Source organism: Anguilla anguilla, chromosome 14 (assembly GCF_013347855.1).
Source record: "Anguilla anguilla isolate fAngAng1 chromosome 14, fAngAng1.pri, whole genome shotgun sequence".
Classification (NCBI taxonomy): Eukaryota; Metazoa; Chordata; class Actinopteri; order Anguilliformes; family Anguillidae; genus Anguilla; species Anguilla anguilla.
The window spans coordinates 25,309,881-25,323,223 of NC_049214.1; the positions used below are offsets into that span (position 1 = coordinate 25,309,881).

At 44.0% G+C, this 13,343-nt stretch overlaps 1 protein-coding gene across 4 annotated transcripts in view; it reads left to right on the forward strand.

Moving 5' to 3' along the window:
• LOC118212540 (dematin-like) overlaps positions 1-13,343 on the forward strand; it is a 34,003-nt gene that overhangs the window by 16,608 nt on the left and 4,052 nt on the right. For all 4 annotated transcript variants that reach the window (XM_035390502.1, XM_035390498.1, XM_035390501.1 and 1 more), the window contains 13 exons: positions 1,444-1,491; positions 2,106-2,183; positions 2,418-2,573; positions 3,790-3,834; positions 6,269-6,374; positions 6,506-6,550; positions 7,119-7,268; positions 7,393-7,505; positions 8,429-8,534; positions 10,317-10,381; positions 11,205-11,253; positions 11,466-11,473; positions 12,073-12,138. In XM_035390502.1, coding sequence (XP_035246393.1) covers positions 1,483-1,491; positions 2,106-2,183; positions 2,418-2,573; positions 3,790-3,834; positions 6,269-6,374; positions 6,506-6,550; positions 7,119-7,268; positions 7,393-7,505; positions 8,429-8,534; positions 10,317-10,381; positions 11,205-11,253; positions 11,466-11,473; positions 12,073-12,138 — 996 coding nt within the window. In that variant the 5' untranslated portion in view covers positions 1,444-1,482. The remainder of the gene's footprint in view (positions 1-1,443; positions 1,492-2,105; positions 2,184-2,417; positions 2,574-3,789; positions 3,835-6,268; positions 6,375-6,505; positions 6,551-7,118; positions 7,269-7,392; positions 7,506-8,428; positions 8,535-10,316; positions 10,382-11,204; positions 11,254-11,465; positions 11,474-12,072; positions 12,139-13,343) is intronic.

A 13,343-nucleotide genomic window follows, 5' to 3' on the forward strand; every position in this document is an offset into this window, starting at 1 on the left:
CCTCCTTGGGTTTCCGTGATTTTATATGTCTGCCTATTTCTCTGGCTGGACTGTGGTCACCGAGCCTGTACATGGTCAGGATCTGTCTCTGCTTTGCATCTCTGATGGTGGAGAGGTACTTATTGGTGGCCAATTATTACTCTTTCTAGGGCCTGATAGTGTTCTAATTTGGTTTCAGGTTTCAGGTTTGTGGGTTTAGGCTACTGCTTGTCTTTCAAGTCCCAAATCTATCTACTTTGATGCTAATGACATTGATGGTTCAGATATTATCTGCTGCGAAGCAAGAACAAGCCCATTCCACACTGTTGAAGATAGTTTTATGCAAAACATCTGGATTGAACTTGGCCAGGTGCACATGTGTTCAGCTGGCATTTGTTAAATCTGTCTTTGAACATCGTTTTGAATATGACTGTTCAATAAATCATTTTTATTTTTGGTGGGTGTGTGTGTGTGTGTGTTTCAGGAGTATGTGATTTGGGAACCCTAAGACTGAATAGCTGCAGTAGTACTGCAGTGGAACATTACGGTCCCCACATTAAAGCTCAGTGTCATTTTGAACGTTAGAAGGACACTGCTCTGTAATGGCGTGCTTTAAAATGGCCGGCTTCTGATGAACTGTGGCTGCTAATGGACGTTGCTCAGGGAGCAGATTCATTACACTCCGCCCGCAACAGTTAACCTCTCCCGCTAGAAATACATAACGGTGCATGGCCAATAAGAGGTCCTTTTATAGCCAGGTCAATGGCTCCCACACTGAATGATAGAAGGGGGTCTGGCGGCTAAAGAGCTCAAAGTAATACAATTTTTCACGGTAGGAACACACCGTTGTGTAACCTCCGCAATGAATGATGCACGGCAGCCATTTTGCGTTGGACCACATGTCAGCCTAGGTGGACAGGGGAGGATATATATGGCCAGACAAACCAGAATGAATGAATAATGATAAGTACCATGGGATCTTTCCTGCCCACAGTGAATCAGGACTTCCGTTTAAAGTCTTGGTTTATAGAAAGCATCCCCTATAGGGTAGTGTCTGTGGCGGTGTACTGGAGCATTTGTTTTCTGATTTGTCCAGAGGAACCCCCCCCCCCCCCCAAACTGGCATAACAACATCACTTCCAGTCACAAAATGGTCTTCTCTGGAGGTGTACCATCAGAGTACTAACCAAGCCGAGTCCTGCTTATTTTCAGCCCTAGTTAGTCTGCTGCAGTCATAAGTCAAGACTCCATAGTGGAATGAACGTCTAGTTGTAAAATGTGTGATGAGTGAAATGAAACAGCTTTAGATGTGTTGCATTAAAGTCAGATTGAACAGGTCTGACTCCTCTTGCTCCGGGTGGATCCGCTGCCTGACGCTCACAAGCTCACCTGTAGATTCTTTCTCGTTCTAGCGTTCCGCTTTTCAATAAACGTGCTTCTCCCTTCTCTGGTCTCTTCCCACAGAGCCGTGTGACTGACGCATTAAGGCATCCGTCTGTCAGCATGGAAAAGGTAAACACCGCTGCTATGATGCGTTAGGTCTGCTGGTAGTGAGGTCAAGTGAATACACACTTCCTGCCATGAGTTTTCTTCCTAAAAGAGCGTGCATGAGATTCTCTCTGCATTATGACACATAATCATGTAAAGCAGAATGACGGTACACACTTCCCACAGTACTTTTATTGGCAATGAAGGACACACAGTGCCATTGATGCAATAGCTCCCCCTTGTGATCTTCAGCTTGCTAAACACGAGTGACTGAGTGAGTTAGTTAGATAGTTTCTTAGTTAATTACTGTAGGTACTTAGGTTGTTAGTTGAGTACAGGCTAGGCTAGGTCCATGAGGTGCTTTGTATCCAAAAATGAATGCTGAAATACTCATTCACATAAACATTTTGAATCATTCTACAACACTTGTTACACACTCTCATTTAAACAGCAGATAATTTTATTGCGTACACCACATACAAAGCTTGTGTGTGGTGTATTGTGTGTGTACGGTGACGTTAAAAAAAGTACACCCTCCTTCAGTTCTATGGTTTTACATATTTGTGACATGCAAAAAACCATGCCATGTTTTGTGTTGGTGTGACCTTTGACCTCAGACCCCTGTTTTTCTGGAACAGGAGACAGGGGCCGCCCCAGGAAACAGGCCATCGTCTCGGGGTCCCAGCGCCCCCGGGTCTCCTGCCGTCACCATTGTGGTAAGACCAGCCGCCCCCCAGTGGCCACCTGTGAACCAGCAGGTTTAAACTGTTAAACAACGGTAGAAACGCGCTTAAACTATTTTCGACTCTTTCTTTTTGATGATTGACAGGTCTGTCATTTTCAGTGAGCATTGCCCACTGCACCGTATCTAATGTGATAGCGGTGCGTCGCATTAAATGCACCTTTCCTCTTCCCTGTCGCTCGAACTCTCACTTTTCCCCCTTTCCCAGACAAAATTGGACAAGAAGGTGATTGGATACAAGGACCTGGCTGCCATCCCCAAAGACAAGGCCATTCTGGAGGTGGAGCGGCCGGACTGGATTACCTATGAGCCCCACTTCAATTTCTCCTCTCTGGACCGAGCTGAGCCGTCCCGGAGCCGAGAGGTCAGCTGCTTGTCCACAGTGAATCTCTACCATGCCTATTATGACATCACTCTGCATGGTTACTGTACTGACCTGTCAGTTATAACCCTGCATAGTTACTGTACTGACCTGTCAGTTACAACCCTGCATAGTTGTTGTACTGACCTGTCAGTTATAACCCTGCATAGTTACTGTACTGACCTGTCAGTTACAACCCTGCATAGTTATTGTACTGACCTGTCAGTTATAACCCTGCATAGTTACTGTAATGACCTTTCAGTTATAACCCTGCATAGTTACTGTACTGACCTGTCAGTTATAACCCTGCATGGTTACTGTACTGACCTGTCGGTTATGACCCTGCATAGTTACTGTACTGACCTGTCAGTTATAACCCTGCATGGTTACTGTACTGACCTGTCAGTTATGACCCTGCATGGTTACTGTAATGACCTGTCAGTTATAACCCTACATAGTTACTGTAATGACCTGTCAGTTATAACCCTGCATAGTTACTGTACTGACCTGTCAGTTATAACCCTGCATGGTTACTGTACTGACCTGGTAGTTATAACCCTGCATAGTTACTGTACTGACCTGTCAGTTATAACTGCACGGTTACTGTAATGACCTGTCAGTTATAACCCTGCATGGTTACTGTACTGACCTGGTAGTTATAACCCTGCATAGTTACTGTACTGACCTGTCAGTTATAACTGCACGGTTACTGTAATGCCCTGTCAGTTATAACCCTGCATGGTTACTGTACTGACCTGGTAGTTATAACCCTGCATAGTTACTGTACTGACCTGTCAGTTATAACTGCACGGTTACTGTAATGACCTGTCAGTTATAACCCTGCATAGTTACTGTACTGACCTCTCAGTTATAACCCTGCATAGTTACTGTAATGACCTGTCAGTTACAACCCTGCATAGTTACTGTACTGACCTGTCAGTTATAACTCTGCATAGTTACTGTAATGACCTGTCAGTTATAACCCTGCATAGTTACTGTATTGACCTGTCAGTTATAACTGCACGGTTACTGTAATGACCTGTCAGTTATAACCTTGCATGGTTACTGTACTGATATTTCCTGGTTATAAAGCTTCCTGGTGTTACTATGGGTGAAAGAACCACACTGCTTCTTTTGCTGTTCAAAATGTATTTACATGAATTTACATGTAATATGTGAATAGTTATTCGCAATCATTGAATTCTTCTGTCGTTCACAGAGGTCCATGTCACCTCACTCCATCTCGCCCCCTCCCTCCCCAGGGGTAAGTGTGCTAAGCTAGTGTTTTTGGCTAGTCTTATTAGCCAACAATGTACAGGACCCAATTCTTTCAGCGCAGATTTGCTCTCTGATTCCTCACAGCAGGAAGCTAGCTGATGTCCGCGAACGCTCAACGCATTTGACATCTCTATTTGTTACCTGTGTTCTGTTTGTACACATTTGTATTTTAAAAGAAATAGGTACTTGTAAGTACTTGGGTGAGGATATATATGCATGCGTAGCACATTCAGCCACAGGTTAGTGAAAAGAATAATACCTGTAGGGAAATAAACAAAACTCTCTCACACTGATTCTTGTAAGTTTCACATATTTATTATCGCTTATTACTTATTTATTTCACTTATTTATTATTTATTTTAAAATGGGAATGCTTAAGCTGGCACACCTGCCAATGTTTTTTTATATCTTATTTTTGTGGAAATAAAAAAGGTTAAAATGTTTTTTTATGAACATAAAAAGGAGCATTGTCACTTTTATTTTGTCATTTTGTGTGGCCAGTCAGTGACTTAAATGAATCACTGGTTCTGAAAAATACCTAAAACCAGCTCTCACTGCAGCACCTCCAGGGCTGGATTTTAACAGTGATCTATGGTGTCACGTTTTACATGTTTTGCAGCCAGTATAACATGCCTTGCATGTTTGACCGGTACCTCTGTCCACATTACAGAATTGTAAACAGTTTTGGGTGGTCGTTAGACAGTCATAGGGACAATCACTGTGCACCTCAGTTATTCTCAGTACCGCCTGACTGGATTACATCATTTGCTTTTGCTAGGATATACCTAGTCTGCTCATCGCAATAGTAATAAGAACAAAAACAACAAGGAAGATAATAATAATAATTATTATTATTATTATTATTATTATTATTGTCATCATCACTCTTCAGTCGAAAGGGTTGAAATGAATTTACATTTGAAAAATTTCTAACTTTCGGGTAATACGAAATTTAAAAAAAAAAATTTTTTTAATTAAATAATTAATTAAGGGCCAAGTAATGCAGCATTCTCTGTTCACCAAGGCATTTTGTTCTTTTGCATTATAACGAAATAAATACATTCAGTAAAATGTAATGAACATAAACGCACAAAGCTTTATTCTCTATCTGGCCAAATTTCATTGCGTTTTTGTAATCTTACTGTACCGATTGTTGGTAGCCTATGTTTTGACGAACAGCTGAGTTGATGCTTGAACCCCCTGCGGTTTTATACCGCGGACGAAAGCTCCGGAGCTGTGATATTAAGAGCTGGAAGGACTGGTGTTCGGCTTTGCTAACAGCCACTTAGCTTTCAGGGAAGGAGGCTGTATTGATTTATCGTAAATCAACCTGTCTTCACTGAAAGCTGCCTGACCCACTGTCTGATGATCTTAATGCTAATGTTGCTGCGCTTTGGGGAAAAAACGCATCCAGTTCTTTTGCTGTTTCGTTGTTTTTAAGTCTCGCGTTCGTTATCAAGACACGGTGCTGGCATAAGTGCGAAATCTGTATGAAGTATTAAGGGCTACGGTTACACTAGCGATTTTGTGATCAGAATTGCTTGGAGTCCGGACGTAACTCAAAACTAATTTTCTGGAACGTCAATTATTTACGCCCGTGTTTTACTTGAGTCCTCTCAATTTGAGGCTCATATGTATGCTTCGCGAATGGAGTAGAGGGCATCAGACACCTCATGGACTGTATGTCCCACTGATGCTTAGCTTACCCCAAGCGAATTGGCATTAGCACGATAGCACGACCTTGCGGCAAACCGCCGGTGCGGAGCAGCCACTCGTTCGCGCAGATACTGATGGCAAACACAAGGCTACAGCTGTGCGCAGAGTGGTTTAAAGGTGTGCTTTCGCGTACGGAAAAGTTGAGAACGCAGGCAGAATCCGTGAAATTATGCACAATACAATTTCACCAGTGCTAGCTACGTTTGTGGACTGTACCTCTCCACCGAAACAGCTGATGCATCCTCATCAGTGCACGCCTTGTGCGAGTCCTACCGCGTCTAAGCAATCCGAACCTAATGATAAGAAGTACGACCTCACAAACACTGAACGCCGTTTTCCAGGATTGTGGTTTCCCGTTTTATTTAATATTGAAATACTGGGCCGGATCATGATATCCGACAGATCTGATATCATAGCTCCCATTGAACTATCAAATGTGGACGCAGCTCAGATCTGGCCTGATGCGGTCGGATGTTGGAATTCCGATTCAGGAAGTTGCAGGAAGTTATTTGGTAATCGTAGCCTGCCTAGACCGATTAGTCCAAAATACTTCTAAAATATTTTTTGCTACATTGTAATGATACAGGAGTTGATATTCAGAAACAACGGGTTTCTGCCTAGATACTGTAGGTAATGTACGGTAATCCGCTGTAGTGCTTGTTTATAATGTCTCTCTCTCTCGCTCTCTCTCTCTCTCTCTATAGAGCTCAGGAAGGGAGCTGAAGGATTTGCCAGAGGAGTCCTCTGATTCACCTCCATCCTGCAAAATCAGTGCCACCACAGGCCCTGTGCATCACTTTCACAGGCCTGGTACTGCCCACTTACACACCCACAGACACGCCCACCTACACACCCACAGACACGCCCAATTACACACCCACACACAGGTGTCCATTCCCACAGTCCTGATTCCTTCTTTTTTCCTCTCTGGTCTGTTTCAGACATTGGCACTAATATCTACAGGAAGCCACCAATTTACAAACACGGTATGTTATCTGTTCATCTTTTTACTCAGTTGGATTGTGTAAAACGTGTGTGGTGGGTTAGGTGCCCTGCGATGAGTGGGTGGGGTCAGACCATAGTCTATATAAAATATGGACAAAGTGACTGTGATGTCCCATTGACTTTCCTTGGCTTTGCAAAAAGTGTTTTGAATCCATGGAAGTGCAGCTTTTGTGCCACAATATTGTAAAAATTGGAGCCAGAGATTCTACAGTAGGGAAAATGTTGAACCCTTGTATGGTCCTGAAGTCCAGGCTGGGTCCAGGTCAACACAACACCCCTTTGAGTGACACGCACTGATGCAAATTGTCCCTGATTGGTTCGTAAAATAGTAAAATATCATCCAAATGACACGATAATGAAGAAATCAGCTCATGGGGAGACATTAGACAAAGAAAAAACACCCATTGCTCGAGAGCAACGTCTCTCCACGAGACCAGGAAGTGAGCTTCGATAAAAGAAGCCCAGCCTTGGCCCCTTTGGTTGAGCCGTTGGTCATACAGCGTCGCTGCATGACGTCGCATTTTGTTTTAACCCTTTGCTTCTCTGCAGATGCCTCTGCGTCCGGCGTACAGGCCAAACACAGAGGCGACCTCATCATCAAATCCTCCAAATTCCCCGCTGCCCAGCCGCCGGACCCCAACCTGCCCTCCAAGATTGAGACGGAGTACTGGCCCTGTCCCCCCTCCCTGGCCACCATGGGTATGACCGGCTCCCTCCCCTCCCCGCCCGACCCCTTTACAGTGGGAGCGGTCACCCCTGTGCTGCTCCAGATGGTACGTTCCACCGTCTCCCCTCTGACCGGTGCGTCCCTGTCCCCCCGCAGAGATCGAGCGGAGGATGAGGCAGAGGAAGGGCGGGGAAGGTGCTGAGGGAGAGGGGAACGATGAAGATCTGACGGAGGAGGAGAAGAAATCGCAGGAGCAGGAACTGAGCAAGGTAAGGTGCAGACGTGCAGTCCTGTCTGCAGTACCCGTCCACCTGTCCACGCCCACGCCGCCTGTCCCTCCGGCTTCACACCGCTCTCCTGAAATCGATAGCACACGTAATCAATCAGTCAAACTTTATTTCATCTCGAGAAATGGTGTCAAGACATTAAAATAGCAAAACAAATATTAAAACAGTGTGTTAAATAAGCCTTTACCATTTTAAAACAGGGTAAAAAGAATTACAAGTTAGTTAGTGCAACAGAGTTTAAAAATTTGAAATGAAAAAATCATTAAAATTTTAAATTAAAACAGAAATTAAAGACAATTACACTACAAACACCAGTACATTCTTTAATCAAAAAGTTGACTGTTTCACATTTGAACACTACATTGATTGGAGCTTCTATATTCAAAAGGTATGGAAATGCATCATGATTGGCTGTTCTCCTGATAAGGCTTGCAGATAATCTTACCCTAAGTAGGAGAGACGGAGTTATCAAAAGGGTTTTACTGTAAAAAGGATGGTTGAGGAGTGACCTTAAACTTAAAAGTTTTTCTCGATTGTTTAGACACATTTCCTGGAACCATATCTCATTTCTCAAAACTATAAACACAAAAACAAAAAACAGTCAACTGCTTCTGCAAAACCTCAGATATATTCCAGTTTTAATGTGTAAACAGTTGAGAAAAACTGTGTTGACATGTTTATTTTTTTCATTCATATATTTTCTCAACCACATACAAAGTCTTAATAAATTCCTTAAAAATATGACTTGTTTAGTCCGGGGGCACGTTACATCACTGATCCCACGGATTCCCATTAACCAGAATACTACTTCCTGTGCATAAGGCCCTGGTGCTCTTGGGAGTGCTTGTTCCCCTCTGTCTGTATGTGATGTCATAAGCCTGAGCCCCTCTCTTTCTCTCTTTCAGATCCAGTCCAACCTGGGGAAGCTGATCCTCAAAGAGGAAATGGAGAAGCCCGTACCGTTCCGCAGGAAGACTCGTTCGCTGCCCGACAGGACGCACATGCACATGGGTGAGCCGCCGTGTGCGTGTGTGTGTGTGTGTGTGTGTGTCTATGTCTGTGTGTGTGTGTGCGTGTGTGTGTGTGTGCGTGTGTGTCTGTGTGTGTGTGTGTGCGTGTGTGTGTGTGTGTGTGTGTGTGTGTGTGTGTGTGTCTGTGCGTGTGTGTCTGTGTGTCTGTGCGTGTGTCTGTGCGTGTGTGTGTGTTTTGTGATGCATGGCTGGGGATGGCCTTTGCATCACATGGTGAACAGACACAGAATGACAATCGGTATATTTGGCTTTTGCTGCCTTTTAATTGTGTTATAAACTGAAAAAGGATAAATCCTTTCAGAAACAATAGAAATGCCCTTCTGGCAAACAAAAACTCCAAGGAAAAAGGCGAGCAAAAAGTGACAAAAGAAACGGACTCAGACACAACCAGGAACCACCATCCACAAAACATCTACCCTCTAACCTTCCTCCTCAGGCCTGAAAACCAGTTCTTTTGTTAAGCCCCTTGGTTGACAGCTCCCCAACCTCCTTAGTACCACCACTGTGTGTGTGTGCGTGCGTGCATCTGTACGTGCATACGTGTGTGTGTGTGTATCTGTGTGTGTGTGTCTGCAGCACCTAACTCAGACTGTTAATGAATAAATGTGTCCATCAATGTAGTGAAAAACATGGAGGAGATACCCTTGATTTTTCTCCATTTTTTAATAATTCCTCTGGAATCTTGCTCTCCTACATTTGAACTCTGATTTTGTATGGACCAAACACAGTTACAGGGGAAGAGATGTGTTTCTAGATCTGTTTCGACCTCACTTAGCCTGTCACTGAAAGCGTTACAGTCCTTGCCCTGAATGATGCCTGCAGGAGCCAATCATTTCAAGAGCTTGAAACCAAAAGGTCACGCTCCATGACCTATGGATGGGACTTACATACGGTAAATAATACAGGGAGACGTGACGTAACTTCCTCTTTGCCTTCTCGCTCAAAATCCTCAGACCTGGAGAGTAAGAAATTAGTCTGCGTTTGTGTAGCTATTGGAAACCAGTCCCCTTTTGGTGGTGCAGACTGCAGGAGGTGCGGACACTAGTGACTCCATCGTCATTTGAGCCAGGTCACACTCCTCAACAAGGGGTCAATGTGACATCATCGAAGTTGACCATTCTGATAATGGCTGTTCTGTTACAGCTCAGTATATGAGAGGTCAGGAGGCCAATCATCTGAGTTAAGTCAGGATGACTACCCACCAGCCGATGACTTGCCATGTGAAGTGCTCACCGCTTCAGTTATAATCAGGATCCACTCCCACAAACCTGGAGCCCCTCCTAAACGAGTGCCTGACCCCCACGCTGTCCAAGAAAGCCGTGTGACGAGGCTGAGGTCTCGTCCGCACGTACTGTATGACTCAACCACTCGAGCAGCCCTGAGACAGGCTGCTGAAAACCAGGATGTCAGAATCTCTTATTGGTTCTGCCTAGTATGCATGGATAGCTGACTCGAGATGTAGGGTTCACTGGGGTCACTATGACCTCAACAATGCATATGCACAGAATGGCACACAATTTGTCGCTCTGACTCTTTTAAGAGTTCCATACAAAGAGTTCCTGGGAATTTTCACTGGGCCCCCCCCAGGAGGGGAAACCTCGAAACCGATAGGAAAGTAGGCCCATATATGATCATGGGGGTGGCCCTTCCTCCGGGACTTAGAATACGCAAACTGGGACTTAGAATACACAAAACTGTCTGTTTCCCAACAGCATAAACTAAGTTGAGGTGTATAAACGCATGTTGTCTTTTTTCCCTTTAGGGTCATCTTCAAACGGCTCCAAATGCAGCACCCTGCCTGCCTGCAGCCGTTCAGGATTGACACGGGTGAGTGAAGAGGGTTCCCAAAAACGCGAAGGGTGTCGTTTGTACAGTGTGGGGCTCTGTGTAGCAGTGTGTGTTGTTTGACCCGTAGATTTAGGCATCCAGACTGATTAACACAGCTTACATTTGTTGGGAATCTTCTCCCGTGTGGAACCAAGGTGGGAAAGGTGCAGTGACACACTGAGGACCACTTTCCAACTGAAAAGGTTTTATTTCGATGCGCAAAAGGGAGACTCGCCACGGATATTTACTGAAGCGATTCGGGTTACAGTAAATACCTCGTTCAATGGCAGTGACCCAACTGGGGGAACCCCAATTTTCACATTATGCAAGACTCCTGCTCAATAATTTGGGAATGTTCGAGCTGGAAGCTAAAATGGCAGTTTCTCGTTCATTAATGCACCGCAAAACCGTACCAGGATTATGGGTGCATGGGAACATGTGAATATCCGGTCAGTGTATACTAGTGGTCTCCAACCCTGGTCCTGGAGAGCTACAGGGTCTGCTGGTTTTCATAGTGACTCCACACTTCATGAATCAATTAGAGCAGTTGATTACACAGTTAACTCAACTCACCTGGTGTCTTGGGTCTCAATTGAGTGCTGAAGGTGAAAACAAAAACCAGCAGACTCTGTAGCTCTCCAGGACCAGGGTTACAGACCACTGGTGTATACAGTTTCTTTTCTGTGTAGAAGCAGGGCACTTCAGTGCTGCTGCTTCAGGGAAAAACCAACTGTCACTGACCAATGAGTCAGAGTCAACAGGGGTCAGGAGTTGCTGAGGTGGCTTCACTGTAATCTCTCTCATGCCTTGTCCGTGTTCGCAGCTGCAGTCCGCGGAGTTTCCCTCCACAGTGAACGAAATCACAAGGCCTGGTAGGTGCCAAAACAACCCACTGGTTTTACTTCAGTATTTCATAATAACTGTGTAACATGCCACCACCCAAGCTGAACTGTGTCATGATCACTGATGTTGTGTTTGCTGTGAAGTGATTCAGTGTGGCACGGTAATTATCACAGAAAGATTGTGCTACTGTGGTGTTCGTACAGAATTGTAGTTAATATGGTTCTCTCTTGTTCTCTTGCAGGTGTACAGGTAGGACCCGTGCGTGTGTGCATGCACACGTTCATGTTATATCACTGCAGAAAATGCTGTACATGGGCTGCACCTGTGCTGTGTGAGGTGTTACTGAAGGTCCTGGACATCATGCACAAGAACAAACACAAATGGTTCAATTCAAATGTTTTTATCTAAACCATCTTTTTAAGGAATACGGTTTCCTTAACATTACAGTTAGCCATAGCGAGTCTGTGCGTTGAAGGACTAAACAGTCTGCTCTAACCTCAGAGGGCCTCTTGGACGGGTGCCATTTTCCCAGTATTGTCTTACTGACGTTGCTCCCACAGCTTTAAGGCACAGGTTATTACCAGAAAACTTTCAACAGAAAAATATACATTTATATGATTTTACCGCCTTTTGAAAAACATGTCCCCGGTGTCCCTGGTGGCAGTTATGCCTGGGTGTGACACCTATTGCTGTTACTTGTATATGTGGATTTCTCATGAATTTAAAGTGATGTCTGTAGCTGTTGTACAGGCAGCCGTTCTGTTGAAGGTTAACTGACTCTCTTGTGCTGTTCTTCTCTGCTCTATGAATTTCTCTTTTTTTGTAATGTGGGGGGGGGCAATCACCAGAATGGAGAAATGCAGACAGGGCGAATGGACAGGGGGAATTCCCTCCCCAGCATCCTGGAGCAGAAGGTGAGTGGTTAGGGGTGCATAGTTTTATTTTCTCTTTTTCCCATGGCGCGCAGGAACTGCCGCTCTGGGCTATGCATGGCAAATTGTGGTCACTCACTCACTCACTCACTCACGGACGACCTGTGGGACGCATGCGCAGGTGGTGCTTCGTTTAGTAGGAGGCATGCGCAGGTGCATCTCCCAAAATCACCACTTACAATGGCACAAGATTTTTAAGCACAGCTTTACGTTACTTTAGCTAAGCCTAACATGTTAGCGTTTTGCCGACTTTAGTTAACGTAGTTAGCGCATACCATTGATACAAATGTATGGACACACGGAGGACAACAAATAACGTTACAGAAGTGAGGACATACCATAGCTAGCTAGCTATATAGTTAGCCAAGTTTTACTCATGACACTTTGTACAGGTGCGCCGTGGGTCTTGTTTCATAATGCTTGGAAAGTGAATGTGTGTGTCATTAGTATGTCTAAACCTTATACAGTGTTTACAATAATTATATATTAGTTACTTTTAACTTTATACATTTTTATCAACTTACTCGGCTGAAATTGAAATAGGCCTTTTCTTCTGTGGCCCTTTGACCATATTGTTTTAGCATTGTCAAGCAAAATTCTAGTTCATAGTTCTATTTGGACTGTTGTTAAGCAAAACCCTCAGGTCATTAATTCTGTGATTCCATGCAAACAATGATTCTATCAGGAAAAAATAGTTCCTTCTTGTTATACAATTAGCACCAATTTTTGTTGTTTTAGTCAACATGTTATTTAAGAAAATTGCCATAACTCAGTCAAATTTATCGCCCTCCATCTTGCTTTTTAAAATGGTTTGGTCATTAGGATGCAAACTAATGTTAGCTTTATGCTAAATTCGCTGTTATTACGTAGTTAACTTAATTTTGAAATTCAGTTGGGTTTGAGGTCAAAATGGTACATTTATGTAAAATTTAATAATGGACTCTCTCCTGACGTCGATGGCAAAACAATAACTGGAACAGCTGTACACACAACCGCTGTAGTGATAACCAAAACATTACGTTTTTTGGTGCCCTGCCTCCATATGGGTCACTGTCACTCTCCTGAAACTGTGAGTGTCATTGACTTTCATTTCCTCCCCGGCATCTGATTCAGCCTCACAACCCTTGTAAACACAGAAAAACAGTTTTTTTTTTTTGTAAATCTGACTGAATATACTGTATAGCTAG